The sequence below is a fragment of the Gobius niger genome (assembly GCF_951799975.1).
Source record: "Gobius niger genome assembly, chromosome: 17".
NCBI lineage: Eukaryota > Metazoa > Chordata > Actinopteri > Gobiiformes > Gobiidae > Gobius > Gobius niger.
Window position 1 is genome coordinate 7,161,087 of NC_136868.1, and position 20,196 is coordinate 7,181,282.

The window sequence follows — 20,196 nt, forward strand, 5'->3', positions numbered from 1 at the left end:
ACAACCCACCAGTTGAGAACCACTGCATTATGGTAGTAAATCGTCACATACAGTACTGTCTACTACCTGGTCTGGCCTCATATTGCGTGAAACAAAACGATTTGATTTGATTCATGTGACGACTAAACTGTCCTTTTAGTTTCTTACATGTTCATGCTTGAATTTGTAACTACTATATAAAAGTAGAATATGCTGATAAAGGTCCTTTTACCAGATTATTTGTGTTGAAAATGATAAAAGAGGGGGAGCTTAAAGTTTAGTCCTAAATTTATTCCTACCTTTCCTAACAAATTCTTGACATCTCAATTCTTCACAGTTTAAGTTCATTATGCAACTTTCAGGAATCACATTAGAGCTTTACAGTTACGGAAATGCTACCAACAAATGTCCTCTCGCAATCGATAAAAAATGGTTTATAAGTAGATGCGCAGTCCTTCACAAATGTCAGCTTTTACAACAAAAGTCATTGCAGGGGAAAAACTCGAGGAACCCCTTAACTTATAAATCGTTCCATCCATTTTCTTTGGCTTCATTCGTTATAAATTGTGGTGCATTTTTGTCCGTGACGCGCTCGCTTCTTTACTGTTTATGAACTCGCAGCTGTTCAGATTTGGCTGGGCGTTTCTGTGTATAAGAGAACCAAAAACATGGAGAGTGAGAGTGCAAAGTTCAAGCGCTGAGTCAGGATTTGCTGCTGGAAATTGTATGCCCAATTAGTTCAGATATTTCGAGTTGTTTACGACCGAATGGGGAGTTCCCGGGAAGGGCGTGCTCCACTTACTGTATGTAGACTGCGGCAGATAAGTTTTCTTCATTACTGCCTCGATATTATGCAGCTTAAGAGGTCTGCTTTAAGACAAGGGGCACATATGAGACAATAGTTTGATATTAGGGAAGCAGTGGGAGCCAGTTCCCCTGCAGAGGACAGCCATATGTACCTGAGGCCCCGCTGCGAAACTTAATGAAAATGTAAAACGTGACTTCTTAACCTGTCTTATATAAGTTCAGAGTGTTTCTGCGTCTGAAACCCCTCCCAGGGTCAATATAGAAGTTCTTTCATTGAGACAAAACATGTTTCCCACTAATGTGATGTTGAGATAGTGATCCATTTGTACACAAAAATGACAAATTCTGCTGGATTTGATTGTTCTGCTTGTTTCGAGGTTATGGGGAAAACATTAGAACAGGCAATCGAGGTGGACTACTGAAACATGTTACTAACAAAGCGTAATGTGAATCAGCTATTGATTATAATTTACCAAAAACGGGATTAAGGTTAAGGTGAAGCTTCACATTGTTGTCCTTGTCCTATTGTTAATTTATTGTGAAACTTGGCCTGCACTTATGCACATATTACTAGCGCTATCAATCGATTTCATATATTTAATTGCAGATCATCTCATGAATGTCATAGTTTACTTGCGATTTGTCTATTTATAAATGTCCCTTGAAGTATCATTTTAATACTCTGATACTCTTATGGGGTTCCTCACATATCCGGCAAACTGTGGTTTAGGTTAGAAAGCGCACTTATTAATTGATTTTTTTCCTTACATTGTTGTCTTACAACATAAAGTGCATTTTTATCCATAAATGCCATTCAAAGTTGGTTGTGTTATGTTGAATGTCCAGTTTCATGGGGTAAACGTATAATTAACATGTTTTCACTAGTTTAGATGCAGCCTAGAGCTCTTCTGCTCCAATTGTGGCACAAGAACAGCAGTGCCGCATGCACGACAGTCACATGTGATGAAAATAATGCAGCAGCAAGAAGAAGATCTTTATTTATATTGTGCCTTTCACAGACATGGTCACAAAGGGCTTTACATGAGAGAATTGTACATTCACTCCGTACTTGGTGGTCAGTTTCCCCTGGGGGACAGAAGCGCTGTCGCGAGTGTACACGTCTGCGCCAACGGTCCCTCTGACCACCATCATTCATTCACACACATCATTCATCCTGGCCTATTGCACATGTTTTGAGTGGTAGGGGAAACCGGAGTACCCGGAGGAAGCCTACACAGACACGGGGAGAACATACAAACTCCACACAGAAAGGATCCGTCCAGGTGGGAATCGAACCCAGGACCTTCTTGCTGTGAAGCGAGAGCACTAACCACTGCACGACCGTGCCGCCAGAAGAGCTAAAATAACAAGGCGACAGCTTCTTACTAACCTGAGGAGAGCAGCTTCACACCTTGTCGGGTAAAGGCTGTTCCAAGCTTTGTTTAGTCTGACAGAAACAGTTGTCAATGACGTGGTGAAAGTTTCTGCTCCTCGTTTCCTGACACGTCCATAAGCGGTTGAACAACCTACCTACACTAAGCACTCAAAGCACTTGCAAGGAACCAGTCACCCATTCACTCTCTCGTTCATACACCAATGCACTTTCTAAACCTAAACTTAACCACTTTAAGCTCCTCTTTAACAACATAATCTTCTTCTGTCTAAGATACTAATATGATACGATTTTACTGAAGACACAAAGCAGGAGTAATTTGGACCTCCCGTGTAAAATGCCCTATAGTCGTGATGTATTGCACTATACTGTTTTGTGTCTAGGGGATACTTTTAGACACAGGCAGTGTATCACATGAGAAAATCATCGCCCAGGGACTCCCATAAGCTGCGGCCACAGTTTAGCCCGACTTTATTACAAAGAGAAGCTTGTTTCACGGCTGTATGTGCTCCGCAGGCTTTTCTCGATTTGCAGATTCCTAGAAGTAATCGTTTTCAATTGTCTGTTAACACCGCGGCGTTCAGCAAGAATGTGCTATACGGTATTCAAATGGCTTCCACATGTGGACGGACCCATGTTTTCTGCTTATGCCTCACACACACAACATCCACCGGGAATCTACAATCTCATTGGCTTGGCCCAGACTCATTCGCACACAGAGACATGGACTATTAGGTCTTACGAACAAGCCCCTCACCTCGCAGGAAGGTCCTGGTTCTGCTGGCAATGTTGAAGCTGTTGTCCAAAGCCAACAGTGTCGACATAAATAGTTTCAAGATGAAGCAGGGCCAGGTTTTTTTTTAGCACTGTGGACTGTGTTGAGTGACAAGGAAAATCCATCCCTCTCCGGTGTACTTTAACACAGAGTAAGAGACGTTTGTAAAGATGGATGGTTCCAACCTGCGAAAATCGGATACATATCAAGTTCAGAAATTGGCCTGTGTCGCATTTAAAATAAAACAATCTGTGTTGTTCATATTGTCATGAAAAGAGCAGATACAGGTTGCACATGAGTAAAAGAAAAATTGGATTCGGGTCACTTTGGCGTGCAGTCTGATCATAGACTAAATAACGCTCTCTTCCCTATTGTAGTGTATATCATAAAGCACTTACAGCCGTAGCACACATTTATTGCTCCCTGAGTGTGCAGACTACACTGGAGCTGTTGTTATGAGTCTATGGTCGGCGATAGCATGCAGAGGCCATCATTTCCTGCAGAAAGGGGGAATGTTCTCATGTCATATTAAACTGATGCATTACGATGTGCATGTGGTGTGTCAGTGTTTTCTTAAGCAGCAGGTCAGCCTCACTGTGACTGTCTGTTCCTGTCAGAGGGAGGGAAGACAGGGAGCAGCTGACGGACTGAGGAACCCATTTAAATCCTTTGTCCAAGGTTGTTGTAGTATACTGTGTGTTTTCCATAATTAGTCCTAGTTTAGACCTGGCTTAAGTTGTTAGTCCTGGTTTACTTTTGACCTGGTTTAGTCTTGGATTTAGGCCTTGCATTGATTGTAGGTGTGTGACCAAAGACAGTACTGGCCTCTGTAAATGAGCTGTAAGGCAGCTGCAGTACATCCAGAACTCTGCTGCTCAAGTCCTGACAAGAACCAGGAAATACGACCGTATTAGTCCAGTGCTCAGGTCTCTCCTCTGGCTTCCTGTCGCTCAAGTTTCAAGTTTCAAGTTTAATGGTTTTGTATAGCCCAATATCACAACAGAAGTCGCCTCACAGAGAATATCTTTAAAACAACTTTGCTTGTCTTCATGGTCTCGCACCAAAGTACAGTTCTCTAAAATATTAGAGCCAATGAACCATCTCAGCTCTGAGGACTTCAGGGAGGGGTTTCCTGCTGGTCCCAGAGTTAGGACTAAACACAGTGTTTGAGACTTGATGTTCAAATGTTAAAATCCAGGCTGAAAGTAGCAGGTGTCGTAGCATGTTATGTTTTTTTACTCATTAATTGTCCGTGAGAGTAAATACGCTGACGAAAAAGGCAAAGTGACAGAGGGATATTGTACATCCAATTACACAATGGAGATAATTGTTTTCACTCAAACTTGGCTGTAAATACTGCCTGTTAGCTTCTTCTTTGTGATTCCATTAGTGTGTGTTGGTGTCTCCGACCCGGAGGCAGCAAAGTCATTATTGTGATTTTCTGGCCAGAGACACCAGGGGGAGATGAAAGACCCTCAATCATCCCATTAACACTTGCATTACCCCAGAGGGACTACGAAAAGGATAAGGTTAACAAGTTACTTAGTTCTGCTTTAAAGCCTGTTCAATTCAGTGTAAATAAAAGGAAATCAATAGCAATGATAGACGGGTGAAGAAGTTGTAATCTAACTTTTGTATTACAACCACTGCTACTACTACTTTTGTAGGTCATTGAGAATTGTTCACTGTCGGCTGTTTTATTACTCTTGAATCAGCTCAATTTCAAAATGACAAAGGCAATAAATGGATCAAGTTCAAGTACCCGCTCCCCATTAATTGCCCGCATTGACAATTTACACTTCTGATGTAAAATAATATGATTTTACTCCAACTGCTCTACAGAACATGACACACCGGTGCTGTTTTATGTTCGGTCTGACTGATTGACTGCAGGGCTGAGCTGAACGAGGTGTTAAATGTCTGTTGTTTGAGCGACAGCAGCTGTTGGTATTTACCCCAAAACCTGCTGCACCTGGCCACGATCCAAAGGCATTTCACACGCTGTGCTACACATGTGTATCATATGACGCATCGTAATGCGCTTGCTTTCTTATCACAGAGGACATTGTAACCGTCTCTGATAAAATTAGACAGAAATCCGTGAGAGACTGGGATGGTCAGGATTTTGAATTAGCCTGGAGCGCTCTCTGCAGGCAGCGGTGGGAATGACACGTTAACAGAAAAAACTAGGCAACGTGATGAATAGAGGTCGATGGAAATGGGTTTTTCTAAGACCTATTTACCACAACTGCCTCTAAAATCCTGCACTGTCACTCAAAAAGGTGTTACTGCGGGTCCGAAGTGTCATCATGCACGAGCTTAATATAGAACCTGCAGTTACACGTTAGACCTGTGGTGGCAGTAGTGAGTATAAAATGACTAACTTGCATCTAGTCTCTTTAAAGAAAACTAAAACTCAAAAAACTAAAAACTTTAAAGCAGAACTCAGTAACTTGTTTACCTTAATAAATCCTTTTCGTAGTCCCTCTGGGGGTAATACAAGTGTTAATGGGATGATTGGGGGGTCTTTCATCTCCCCCTGGTGTCTCTGGCCAGAAAACCACAATTGCAACTTTGCTGCTTGCGGGTAGGAGTCACCAATACACACTAGTAGAATCACAAAGAAGGAGCTAACAGGCTAACGGGCAAAGCTAACTACGGGCTAGAGCCACAATTGCATGTACAATATCCATCTATCCCTTTGTCTTTTCTCTCAGCGTATTATTTACACTCACGGACAATTAATGAGTAAAAAACTGCAACATGCTACACAACCTGCAGTGGCACTTATGGCCTCCAGGGGCATGAGTTACTTAGTTCTGCTTTAAGTCTCAGTCTTGTATGGTTCAAAAATGATAAGCAAAAATCTGCAACATAAAATATATCAAATAGGATCCAAGGTATACAAACTTGTAGCCGATTTTAAAGCTCTGACTGAGCTCCTTCCACTGCAACTAACGGAAAATCACTTTTGGTTCCAGAGATATTGGCTTTTATCAGCATCGGATCTGCCGATAGCTGATATTGTAAAATACCCAAATATTGGTCAACAAGCTTTTACTGCATAATTGCTCCTTAAAGCATGTAAAGGATCTTCCCGTTTTTTATCTTGTACGCAGCAAAATCCAGGAACTACAGATCAAAGTGCTCCTCTAGTAAAAGAAGAAATGACCTATAATAATCATATAGTCAACAGCCGGGTGAAGTTTTGGACCGTACCTTCTCTGTCAGACCTCCCTCACTGCCGCGGCCCGGCGGAGGAGCTCTTTCCTGGGGCTAATTGGGCTCAGCTTCAGGCCTGCCAGTGCCTGTTTCCTGGTCCCTCTGTCACACTCTGACACACTCTGACTCCTGGAAAGACTTCAGAGGTGGAGAGCTCTCTGTTGCTGTTGGACACTGGGAACCGTTGGCTTGTAAAGTACCATGAAACAGGCTGCATTTGTAAAACATGCATTCTGATGCAACGGGTGTCAGTCAACGTCGGGCAGGCTTCAACCTGCTCGGAAAACGCCGTAATATCTCAGATTGCAGTATGCGAGATCAGTGCAGGACACATGCATTTTACATTTGGGGGGTTTTATTGTTCAGCTTTAGGTCAGCGTGTCTTGGGCTTTGTATTTAACCTTTTGCCCTTTTTGTTGTCATTATGAGACGGAGGGTTTCGAGCTTCTAGGTTAAGGAAAGGTAAGCTTTATCGTAGCCAAGAAGATATTTGTTTTGGGCTACAGTGCCACATTAGCTGCATAACAAAAGTACAAAAGAGAAGCACACAAAACTATCAGCCAGCTATATCGGGCCAATATTTGGGGATTTTACAATATTGTCTATCAGCCGATCGAGCACCGAACAAAGACGTTATTTCCGTAACAGAAAATGATGGAGACTTCTCGTTTTTTGTCCTCCCACAACTCCCTTGGCCTCACGGGAGGTGAGAAACATCGCAAAGAAAATTGGTTAGCTTCAAGTTTGTTAAACACAAGTAATTTGAAGTGCAGAATCTGGAGAATTCAATCGCTAAACTAGTTTTAACCTCCACTCGTGTATTTTCGATTGCCGTGCAAAATGCAGAGGCTAGTAACACAATGCTAATGCTAATGACAACAAATCAAAGCTGGGACAGAAACTATGATTGGACCATCTAAAGTAATAAAATGAAACCGGCCACTGTTGGAGAAGTCAAGTATATGTTTTTACAGGATTATTTTATTTTAAAAATCTGGGAAAACATCGGCCGAGCATATCGACATCGGCCAATCAACATCCCAAAATATCGGCCTTAGAAAAACCCATATCGTTCGGCCTCTACATATTTTCTGAAGGTCCAGTTTAGTCGTGGATTAGCCCCAAGGTTTAGTCCAATAGTTCCACAGCCATGAGTCAATTATTTGTTGATTGAACTACATTTCCTGGTTTCGACTGTACCAAAATGCTCTTTGCTTATTTTCGTTTGAGGTTGGAGCATAGCGCGGTTTTGCATGTCGGTTCGAAAAGCTTGATGTTGCTCAAACCTTTTATGACGTCTGATGGAGCAACGCTGTAAACTCTGGCTTTTGTTGCCTATTGTTCGCTCGCCAGGCCTGGTCTTTCAGCTCCTCTCTTTGATTACTCGGTATAAGAAATGCGTGGCTCCCACACATGCGCCCCGTTCTGACTGTAATTGCTAATGGAAACCACTATTGGTTTTTGTTCGGAGACAGGAGAGTGGAGGAACGCTCCGCAGTGGCGCGGACACATATGGTATTGTTTTGTATAGAGCGAAGTTTGCCAGCTCGAATATAAAGCGTTACGCACATCTGCAGCACCATTTCACTCCAATTGTTCATTATGAGAGATTTAATCCTCCGCTGCGACACGTATGATCTTATCTTTAATTTTATGAGTGGTCATGATTTCTTTCCACAGCATCTTTGACTTTATTTGGTGAAACACATCCTTGAAACACGTTGTGTATTAGGAAAGTTCAACTTGCCTGTAACAAAAGCAGATAACCAATTATTTTAACCTCTTAATCTTCACCTTAACTGAGTGCATTTTCTCCAGTTTGACTTTACTCAAATCTAAAAGCTTCTTGAAAAAAGCCATTCTTTGGGCACATAGTGTTGCTGAACCGAGACCTGACCAACTGCAGCAACTCCAGATCATAACAGTTAGTTAAATCCAAATTACTTTTTAGGCAACAGTGTATTTATACTTAATAGATACTTGGATGCATTATATACTGTGTTCTGTTCCCAACCTTGTCCCCAGCCGCTCCCCTGCTAAAAATGTCTGCTGTGAAACCTGGGGTCAAGATTATCTTGGCCAGAATAATTGCGATTAATGATATTATCACAATATTTGCCTATGGTTTGAAAAAAAATCACTGAAACTGGGGATTGGCCAATATTAACCTCTTACCACCCACCTAAACCAAATGCATTCTGTCCACTTTGGCTATTATATAGGCCTGTGTAACACCTCATTTGAAAGCTAAGACCCATAAAACTGATCTTTTTCCTCGCATTGTTGCTGTGTTGTGTCACCTTATATATGTTTTTTTCCCCCTTTTTTTTCTTTTTTGTCACATTTTTGTTGAGTTTTTGTTGAATATTTTTCACATTTAAAAAAAAAATGTTGTCACATTTTTGTTGCATTTACATCCTTGTTTTCTTCTCATTTTGTGTGGCTGTTTTGGCGCTTTTTTCCCAAGAAGCTTTTTGATTAGGGTAAAGCCAAACTGGAGAAAATGGGATCCGTTCAGGTGGGAGTTAAGAGGTTAAATATTCGTCTTCATTGCCTGCTGTAAATGTCTTCTTGAGTGAGACATAAAGTAAGTATTTAAAGGCACACTGTGTAACATTTTGGACAGCTCGACCCAGAAAATGCTGTTTCTGCAGTGGGGAAAATCAAAGAATGGATTTGGATGAGGAACAAACCTACTGAAATCTTAAATACCGCTGATTTTAGTCACATCTCCATGGAGACGTACCCACTCCCGGTAAAGTTACCAGCACGGGTTGTCTGATGGATTTAACGATTACCTTCTAGCACGATAATCACGATAATTATAATTTTATCGCTATTAAGAATATTATTGTTTATTGTCCCATCCTTAATCGCAAGTATAATCACAATCGCAAAACACGTCAGAAAAATGGTAAGTGGTCTCAACTTATATCACCCATTTCTACCTTCATTAGTCCCAAAGCACTTTACAGCAAGGAACCAGTCACCCATTCATACACCTGTGTACACAGACTCTGGAGTCAAGGTGGGTGAAGTGTCTTGCCCAAGGACACAATGACCGTGCGTATCTTCAGGAGCTGGGATTCGAACCCCTGGCCTTCCAATCATTTGACGATCCGCTCTATTTAAATCACAATTATGTCTCTTTTCCCCAGAGTTGCACAGCCCTATTGCAGTGACTGAAACATGTTCTCATTTGAAACGCTATGTCCTCGTTCACACAGCATTTCCCACACTCCAGATTACAGCCCTATGATAAACATTTGGCACATCCTCCGCCTGTAAATGCAACATGTGGCTCTGATCAATCAACTCTCACGAGCTCAAAGAGGGAAAATAAACATTCGCATATTGAGAACACTCCCCGCAGTTTTACGTGATGAAAAATGTTTTAAACCCTAATTGAAGGCGCGAGGGCACTCGGGATGCCAGTGGTGCGCCAAAGCCAAAAGATAGCGCAGGAATCCGTGTGCGCAGATAAGAAATGTTAATTGCAGCGTTTGTTGTACCATAGGGTTACTGTGGGGCGGAAATAATGTGATGGCGGTGTGAAAAATGCTCAAGTGTTGCATAAACGGAGGGAGGAGGGTGGAACATGTCACTGTAATAGGCCCAGGTTTTAGATAAATACATTGACTACGTTTACATGCAGTTACTAACCCTTTCATAACTGGTATATTAGCAATAACCCGGTTTGCCACGGCCATGTAAACACTGGCAAAAAAACTGACCCTGAGTGACTCCTTTTCTATATTTTGGTCATATATACACATATCGGAATATCCTCACCGACAGGAACCCTAATTTGTGTTCTGTGCTCAACTTGTATGTCTGGTGCACAGCCACCCGGAAATACTCAAGAAGCCGAGCTAAACATGGCGAAACCCAGACACGGCACAGCGCCATACGTTTGGAGCGAGGAGGAAACCGATGACTTTATTAGTGTGGTGAAAGACAAGGATGTAATGTCCTTTTGTTGATGGTAGAAAGCACAGAGATGGCGAGATCTACAAGAGGGTGGATGGAAAGTTCTGCAAAAGTTAGCGCTGTCGGGCCCGAGCTGTTCATGATCCTCCGTGCTGCTGCCTCTGCTGTTGGAGTCTTTAGATAAAAGAAAAAGAAGAAGAAGTGCGTCTTGGTTTGGAATATCCTGATGATTACAATTAATAGAGATGCACCGATCCAGCTTTTTTTCTACCGATACTGGGGTTTGAATATCTGCTGATATTTACCAATACTAGGAGACTTTCTTTAAGTTTCTCTGAGTGAAATTGAATAAACTCTTCTCCATTTTAAGATCAATAAAGTCATACATTATTGTCATGTTACAGATCAACTATATCTATTGAAAACTCTTGGATAAACATTTAACAAGGATCACTGGACTTTTCTACACTAAACATCCTTGGGTAGATGACAGGCTTTAGGTAACATTAAAATAAACAACTCACATGAAGTGATCATTACAAATATGTTAGATTAAATAATTCTTAAACAAAAATACAAATTTTATTTGGCTACTTAAGGTATTTCTATCATAGTTTCTGACCCTTGATTAGTTTTGTTAGCATTAGCATGCTCTTGCTAGCTTTAGCATACTGATGCTAACCGCAGAATTTTGTGCGGTGATCAAATATACATTTGCGAAGGTTACAACTAGAAAAGATTAACAGATTCTTATCGTTACAATGAGATACAGCCCATTCACTTAGATTTAGGTGGTAAAAGTTGTGTTTTTTAGATCGCTGAGAGCCAAAACTAGTATCAGTTTAGCATCGGATATTTGTAGCCGATACCCAGTATTGCAATTTTTCCAGTATCGGCTCCGATATCCGATTCCAGTATTGGATCAGTCCATTCCTAACAATTACCATGTATACAGGAGTAACTCTTCCTGCACATACATGTACATTTTTCAGAAACTGAAATATTGACCTTAACCCGAATAATGACAGCATGTAAACGTAGTCATTGATTACAACTACTTTAATATACTTGAGTGAAACTGTACTTCCAGGACAACTGAGAGCCTGCTCAAACAATATATATATATATATATATATTTTTTTTTTTTTCTCTCAACTTTCATTCTAATAACCTTAAAAACCCGACCATGCCTTACACTTTTATCCAGTAGTTTTCTGTACACTATTACGAGCTTTGAAAGCAGCGGGAGTCGCCTTTAACTTGTAACTTGGCTTTGAATTGCAACATCTAAAGAATTCCCCGTCACTGCATCCATAATATTAACCTCATGTAGTTCAAATACACACATTTGTTCGCAGTCTTTTGGGCCGCGTTGGCAGAGAGATGGGATGGATTTTCATCCAGCGCTGATGTGCTTTGCTTGGCTGCACATTTCTGCTTGAAGCTTAAGTCAGATACACCCAGCTTTAAAGACACAAGGTTATTGGAAATCGACCATACTGTACTTACAAGTGAAAACAGACATCATCATAAAGTGTATAAGGTGCGGGCTATATTGGAGCTGACTGAGTATCCAAAGTGAAAGGGTCACTTCTTACGAAACTATACATGTTGAAAGTAGTATACATGAAATAGGCCGACAGGGCGCATGAAGAGTCTAAAAATAATACATCATCATCAATTTTTTTTTCTCCAAGGGTAAGTACAGTTCCACCCCTTGTTTGGCCCTTTAGCATTTGTCTTATTTTTTTCCACCGTACAATAATTACTACTTAAGAATTACTTGCTTAAAGGGATATTTCAGGATTTTTGACATAGGGCCTCATTTCCTAGTTTTCCAAAGTGTTGTTGATTTCTGGAGATTTCTTTTTTTATTCATGCAGTCCTTATATTTGAAGAGTTTAGTGGTGCTAGGCTAGCGCATGTCTATAGTAACTAGTAGCCTGTATTATAATCCTCTTCAAAATCATTAGGTAGTCCTCCAAATGTTGCCTTATCTGATTTGTAGAAAGCTCCTTTGTGAATTCCACGTGTACTAATGCCGGCCGCAGGTAAACAAACTAGATCCGGTAACTTATCAGATCACTCTGCCGCTGCGTAGCTACAACCAGGAAGCTTATGTTGCTCAAATATAAATTATTTTAATGCAAAATGGTTATATTTCAAAAATCATTCAGTCAAAACAGACATTTATATGGGCAGTCTGGTGTTATAAATGATTTGCCTCAGGTGCATTGTGCTCTGGTCAGACTGTTTTTAATGCAGGCTACTAGTTACCATAGACATGCACTAGCCTAGCACTAGCCTAGCAAACCTAAATGAGGCCCTATGTCAAAAATTCTGAAGTATCCCTTTAATGTTGTTAGTTGTATAATCCATGCATTTAATGGTTTAGCCAAGTGACAAGTATAACGTAAGATCAACTTTCTTTAAGCTGTTGTTTCAACATTGTTACCTCACCGTCATGTCAATTTGTTAGCATGCCTTTGGCTTGAATTAGTGGCTTTTATTTGGCGTTTAGGAGGGCGCTCCAAACAACACACGTGATGCTGAATAGAGCCGGAAGTGTAATTTCCATTCACACATTTAGCTTAATGTTGGAGCTGCTCAGAAGCAGGTTTGTAAGTTATGCATGATGTGTTGCTTTAATACGAGAACAACCACGACAAGGATGTTTTTCAGTAACATAAATGTATTTATTTATTTATTTATTAATTAGAGTTGCACTTTCACTAAGCGTAGTTTATGCAAACTTCAATAAATACAATAAATTAAAAAAAATGTCAATAAAAATAATTAGTAACAGTTTGTGCCGTTCCTCTCTCTTCTCCAGGCCAGAGCGAGAGAGAGTTTGTTAAAAGCCGCAGTGGGTCTTACTTCCCCGGTTCAAATTCCTGAGGTTTTTTTTGGAGCTGCAGAAGCCTGGAGCTAGTTTGGCTTTCAGGCTTTCCCCCTGTAACTCTCTGTGACTAATTACACTCGTATTACCGCAATTAAACTGATAAACGGTGCTGAGCTTCGCAAAGATTGGATCACCAGAGCTGCCCCGGACCACTGCACCCTGCCCCAACAGGACTGACCTGCGGGCCACGCCTCCCCGTGCTCCGTGTAGAGACTGGGACTGATACAAATGTGGCTGCGGTTGTGGTAAAAGTATAGGCAATAAAGGCCAGAATCTTTCAGTGTATTGCAGTCCTGCTTTAGTCCTTCTTCCCTTTTTCAAAAAACACACCTGGAGCACTTCATTCATGCAGTTTTCACTTCCAAACCTGTTTGTTTGTGTGTGTTTTTTTAAGGCCATAAACAATCACTAGACCCATTCTGAACTGTTCACGCCACCATCTGTTTGTATGTTTCAATCCCCCTGCTCTCAGCATGGGGCGCTCCAGAGTCTTCTTTCCATGAATCACTTATTGCTATAATAAATATCATTGCTGAAGTATCACAAGGATGTAGGGATTTTATGATTACCACGATTACACAAAGACACGGTAGGTTAAAGCAGTACTAAGTAACTTGTTTACCTGCATAAATCCTTTCCGTAGACCTTCTGGGGGTAATACAAGTGTTGATGGGATGATTGGGGGGTCTTTTATCTCCCCCCGGTGTCTATGGCCAGAAAGCAACAATTGCAACTTCGCTGCCTACGGGTCGGAGTCACCAATACACACTAATAGAATCACGACGAAGAAGCTAACAGGCTAGCTCGCAAAGCTAACAGCGGGCTAGCGCCTCTTAACCTCTTACCACCCGCCTAAACCAAATGCATTCTGTCCTCTTTGGCTATTATATAGGCCTGTGTAGCACCTCATTTGAAATTATAATTTTTTTCAATTTTGGTCACATTTTTGTTGAATTTTTGTCACTTTTTGGTTGAATTTTTGTCACATTTTTGTTGAATTTTTGTCACTTTTTTGGTTGAGTTTTTGTCACATTTTTGTTGAATTTTGTCACTTTTTGGTTGAGTTTTTGTCACTTTTTGGTTGAATTCTTTTTGGTTGAACGGATTCTTGGTTGAATCCGTTCAGGTGGGAGTTAAGAGGTTAAACAGTATTTGCAAAGCCTGTCCTCAGAAAGTTGCAACAAAAGGTGCCAATATGTTGAATATGTCACAGCATCTTGATAATCCTTCGCTGTATAGTCCAAATCAAGGTAACAAATTACTAATAATTGTAATATTTTCTCCTACAATAAGATCTACAAGGAAGAGCTGTCCAGTTTATCTCTCTCTTTGGCAAACTATTAATGACTAACCCTGATGAAGTTGTGGCTAATGCTATTTTGCTTTTATTATACATTTACTGTGGCTTATTGTTGTTCATAAATAACAGTCTATAGACACAAAAGATGGAAAACCAACAGCTCCTTGTCTTCATAAGAAACAAACTAAGAATAAAGAGAAACATGACACTTCATCTCTATACTTTATTTACTGCTTTCAGGGACAATGCCAGGAACGCTGTGAGGAGCGTCCAAAGGTCACGCAGATGTGGACCCATAGCTTTAAATGAAGTTATTTGTTAAAGCTTCCTATAGCCCACTGGGATTTAACTACTGTTGTAAAATCATGGCTGCACCTAACTCATAGCTTCATAACACTTTCTTGAAGAACAGCTTTATGCTTAGACTCAGAGGGATTTAATGTTATAATGCGTACAGATAGGAAAATGAGGCAGGCTGTCCAGAGCGTGCTTTTGGACCGGTTGTATTGAGTTGTGTTTTCAGCGCATGTGGATGTTTATCTCTGAAATGAAGCATATGAGCCGGGCTGTATTAAGTGCCAAAAGGGTGGTTCCTCATAGTTAAGGCCAATTTCCCTCTGACGCAGATCAACATTTTTTTTAAGGCTATTTTTGTATATTCTTCTGGCGTCAACAATAGCACAACATATTTTTTTCAAGGATACTATGTTATGCATTACAGGATCTTTACTGAAAAATGACCCACTATCTTCATTGAACACTGTGTTCTCGCATTACATCAAGACCTCTCCCAAGATGCATAGTTTTAAAATCATACTCTATCCCCATGAAGTAGCACTTTTCCAAGGGAGGATGAGGAGGATATATAGATGTGTTTAAACAATGTCTCTTTAGTGCTGTTCAGTGAGGGGATTATTCTTTAACAGGCAAAAAGCAAAGCACCAAGGCCCTCAAAAGTAATAAAGCCTGTATATTACATGCTTTACATTTTTCACTCTTGCTACCTTGTTTAAATCCTTGTGAGTGATTAGAAGAATGATAATAGTTTCAAAGTGCAGTAATGGCTTCGTGCTAGCCCTAAGAACTGTAAAATGTGAATGTTACTTCTTGTACTTGTTTTGATTGGGCACACAGGCTCCTTAAGGTTTCGGATCAAGATTGGCCTCGATCTGGAGCTTGTATCGTATAACGCCGACCCATCCTCTGAGTTTGGACCGGGTCTCGCACTGGACTTGCACTGTTTGGATTTCGTAATTGTTCCTGGGACTTCCTCCAGTGAGACTGTGGGTCTCTTGACCTGGTCTCCGTCCCAGAAAGTGTTGGATTTGTCTAAAATAAAAAGGTTGCTTGACAGTTAGGCTTGTATTGATAATTCTTCATGTGGTGAATTTGCAGAATTGTAGAATTAAATCGGAGGAAGGTTGCCGGCTCATGCACATACTGGAGGAGAACACTTGCATGAGCTCAATTCTGGATTGAAGTGAAAGGTCTCTGTACGACTGCCTCTTAAAAGTTTAGAGGTTTTTATTGTATGTTTTTTGTCTGTGTTGATCTGGACCACAAGTCTGTAATAAAGTTATCTATCTATCTATCTATCTATCTATCTATCTATCTATCTATCTATCTATCTATCTATCTATCTATCTATCTATCTATCTATCTATCTATCTATCTATCTATCTATCTATCTATCTATCTATCTACAGTATCTATCTACAGTATCTATCTACAGTATCTATCTATCTATCTATCTACAGTATCTATCTATCTATCTATCTATCTATCTATCTATCTATCTATCTATCTATCTACAGTATCTATCTACAGTATCTATCTACAGTATCTATCTACAGTATCTATCTATCTATCTATCTATCTATCTATCTATCTATCTATCTATCTATCTATCTATCTACAGTATCTATCTATCTATCTATCTATCTATCTATCTATCTATCTATCTATCTATCTATCTGTCTACAGTATCTATCTATCTATCTACAGTATCTATCTATCTATCTATCTATCTATCTATCTATCTATCTATCTATCTATCTATCTATCTATCTATCTATCTATCTATCTATCTATCTATCTATCTATCTTTACTGACTGCAGTTTGAGAACCACTGAAGTTGAGCAAAATGTAAAATTGAAACTACTCCTCTATGCAACTCTGTCCTCTATAATGTTCCTTTCTGCTCGTCTGCTCTGTGCAGGTTTCCGAGGGCTCGGAGGTGCAGCTCCTGTCTGCAGACGTCACCGCTCTGGTCCTGGAGGAGACCATGCCCCACGGAAACGAGCACCTCTTGAACTGGGCCCAGAGGAAATACAAGGCTGTCACCTCCTTCTCTGAGCTGCGCATGACCCAGGACATTTACATCAAAGTGGGAGAAGGTAAACGGCTCCTTTCACCCTTTAGTCTTTACCAAGTAGTTTACCAAGTAGAGACTCCTCCTCCTACTTATTCAAAACTCATCAGTAGTACATGACTAGTTTCACATCCAAGTCAATAATCACGGTAAGACACAAGAAAAGCAACAAATCGCATGGTTTACAGTTACCATGGATACGTTAAGTCAGGGTAATTTCATGATGGGTCACATATTTCTTAAGACTTATTCCTCTAAGTTCACGAGGCAGCATGTTCCAGTTTGAGATGGCTCGGTGTTAATGTGTTTTTAGAGCATTAGTTCTTGGCAAAGTAAAAGTATCATCGCGTTAATCCCATGTGGACTGCACAGTCTAACAGGCTAAAGAGTTTGTGTGAGGTCCAGATTTGACAGTACATGCCGATAAGTTCTTGACATCCTTTTGTTACCTTTCATTAGTATTTGTTTTGAAAGGACAGCTTAGAGCAAGTGTAGCAAGGTCAAGGTTTTCCTTTGCAGCGCTCGACCACACAACGGGATAGTCTGTACTCTCTTCTGTGACGAAACTGAACAACCCAAGCAGAATCAATATTTATTCTTTCTTTCTTTCTTTCTTTCTTTCTTTCTTTCTTTCTTTCTTTCTTTCTTTCTTTCTTTCTTTCTTTCTTTCTTTCTTTCTTTCTTTCTTTCTTTCTTTCTTTCTTTCTTTCTTTCTTTCTTTCTTTCTTTCTTTCTTTCCTTCCTTCCTTCCTTCCTTCCTTCCTTCCTTCCTTCCTTCCTTCCTTCCTTCCTTCCTTCCTTCCTTCCTTCCTTCCTTCCTTCCTTCCTTCCTTCCTTCCTTCCTTCCTTCCTTCCTTCCTTCCTTCCTTCCTTCCTTCCTTCCTTCCTTCCTTCCTTCCTTCCTTCCTTCCTTCTTTCTTTCTTTCTAGTTTACAAATTGACTTTTTCCAGTAACTAAAGAATATATTATACACAAAATATGGTAATATATTAGTCATTACAATTTAAGTAACTCAAGTTACAAGTGCATTTAAATGGTTTGAATTGTCTTGTACAAAGAAAAAATATCAATATTTATTCTTTCTCTTTCTTTCTTTCTTTCTTTCTTTCTTTCTTTCTTTCTTTCTTTCTTTCTTTCTTTCTTTCTTTCTTTCTTTCTTTCTTTCTTTCTTTCTTTCTTTCTTTCTTTCTTTCTTTCTTTCTTTCCTTCCTTCCTTCCTTCCTTCCTTCCTTCCTTCCTTCCTTCCTTCCTTCCTTTCTTTCTTTCTTTCTTTCTTTCTAGTTTACAAATTGACTTTTTTCTGTAACTAAAGAATATAAAATACACAAAATATGACAATATATTAGTCATTACAATTTAAGTAACTCAAGTTACAAGTGCATTTAAATGGTTTGAATTGTATTGTACAAAGAAAAAATACCAAACCCAAATTCAATGCAGAACCAAATCAAGTTGGACACTGGTGTATAATATAAGATCTGCAGTTGCGTGTAATTAACGTCGTCAAAACAAAACATGAGAGAATTGGGGAAAGCAAAGGAAAAGGAAATCTATGACTGCACGTATGGTCCGTGGCATTATTACTATTTTCAGTTTGTATTTTGTCAAAAGTAAATCTAAAGTAGTGTAACTCAGCTACACTATGTAAAGATATAACTACTAATATAGAATATAGGGTATTGCTTTAGATTAAGGTGTGCTCTTTAAGCATTAATAAGCATTAAAAATCATTTTAAGGTTAGGGGTTAAAGGAACAGGCCACCGTTTTTACATACTGAGATGTTCTTACCTTAGCTTAGACAAGTTCATCTGTACCTGTCTGGTCTTCACGCGTGGCCTCAGTCTTTTCAGCATTTAGCCTCTCCTCCTCTATAGCTAAATATGGTTACGGGAAGTGTTAGACTATAAAGTATAGTTACACGAAATTAAACATTGTGGATTTTCTAAGCGGATAAAGAGGGGAACTATATTGCAAGGCGTAATAAAACCAGGAGTAGTTTGACATCCGCACAGTAATATCTTCATTTTACTGTGCGTATTTACATACTTACAAGCATATTATTAATGCTTATTAGTACCTCAGTAATACTTAAAGGGCACACCTTAATATAAAGCGTTAACGAATATAGTACAATTTTAAAGTAACTTGCCCAACACTGAATGCAAGTTTAAACTTATGGGTGTCTTGCATAGAATTTTGGCAAATCTTTTTCTCAACACACAACAACTTCAAACATTCGAACAGCAAATCGTCACCAACAACATTATCGATGCCCTTCTATCCATTGTTACCAGTTCTGAAATTACAATTGGCAAGTCTGTAGGAGATATTCTCACAAAAGATACTTTTCTAGTTTAAATACAGTCTTAAATTCCACATAAATATCACCTTCCCCTCACCATTTCTGCATGAATTGGTCCTTTGGGGTTTATTCCCCTCTTAAACCCTCAGTTAACATTAGTGATTTCCTGAGATCTCCAAATAAAACCTTAATAACTTCATTACAAATGAACTAAACGTGCATCCTTCGCGTTGTTTAAAGAAGTGTATCTTGGCGCCTGTAGAAAACAGAAGACAGATGCTTCCGTACGTTAGCCACGTCCTGGCACACAGCGTAAACTCTGGGTTGGCACCTTCCCACTCCGGATCTGCGGTGGCACTTTAATAACAAGCCGGAGAGAGCCCTGCAGTTCAGCATCATGTCTCTACTACAGCCACAGCCGCGATGAAGCACCACTGAAGACATGAAGCAGAGGAAATCTACCCCTCTCACTCCCTGGAGCTCAGCCAAACCACAGCCGCTAATGACCCGGCCCCCAGAGCAACCGCTGCACAGCAACAAATAACAGAGCAGTCCCCACACCGGCCTGTGTGCGCACACTTCATTTACAGGGGATTCTCATTAAAAACATCGTTGAGTCTTGGCACAGAATCAAAGTTGGTGTCTATAGACATTGTTTCATACTTTAATTTTCTATGGAAAGTATGCAATTTATAGGAAGGCCTTGTAAAACATGCTCTGTAGGTTAATCCTCCAACGAGATACCCCTGACGAAGATCCTGGCACAAGATCTAGGGAGGCGTAGGTTAGAATTTACATACATCTTAGTTAAACAGTCTGCTTGTAATGTCTCATTATCAAGGTTTTCATTTCAGAGATCAGAGAGAGGAAACAGAGAGAATAAAGCCACTTTTCCTGTATCAAACATTTATGAGAAAAAACAAAAGTCTAAAAGCGTTGTGAGCTCTGTACTTTTGTCCCATGAGGTGACCCAAAGCAAGGAAGCATAATGTGCTGGGACAAAAATACCACTAGACTAGATGCAAGTTGGTTATTTTATACTCGCTACTGCCACCTCAGGTCTTATGCGTAACTGCAGTCCCTATATTAAGCTCGTGCATGACTTGTAACAACTTTTTGAGTGACGGTGCAGGATTTTAGAGGCAGTTGTGGTGAAAAGGTTGGGGCTCACACATTAGGACATGGCTGGAACATGTAGGTGGATGAACATAC

The 20,196-nt window shown here is 40.1% G+C and overlaps 1 protein-coding gene across 1 annotated transcript in view; it reads left to right on the top strand.

The window, feature by feature from the left end:
* tgfbr3 (transforming growth factor, beta receptor III) overlaps nt 1–20,196 on the top strand; it is a 124,015-nt gene that overhangs the window by 61,723 nt on the left and 42,096 nt on the right. Inside the window, exon 4 of the mRNA XM_079575449.1 lies at nt 16,528–16,705. Coding sequence (XP_079431575.1) covers nt 16,528–16,705 — 178 coding nt within the window. The remainder of the gene's footprint in view (nt 1–16,527; nt 16,706–20,196) is intronic.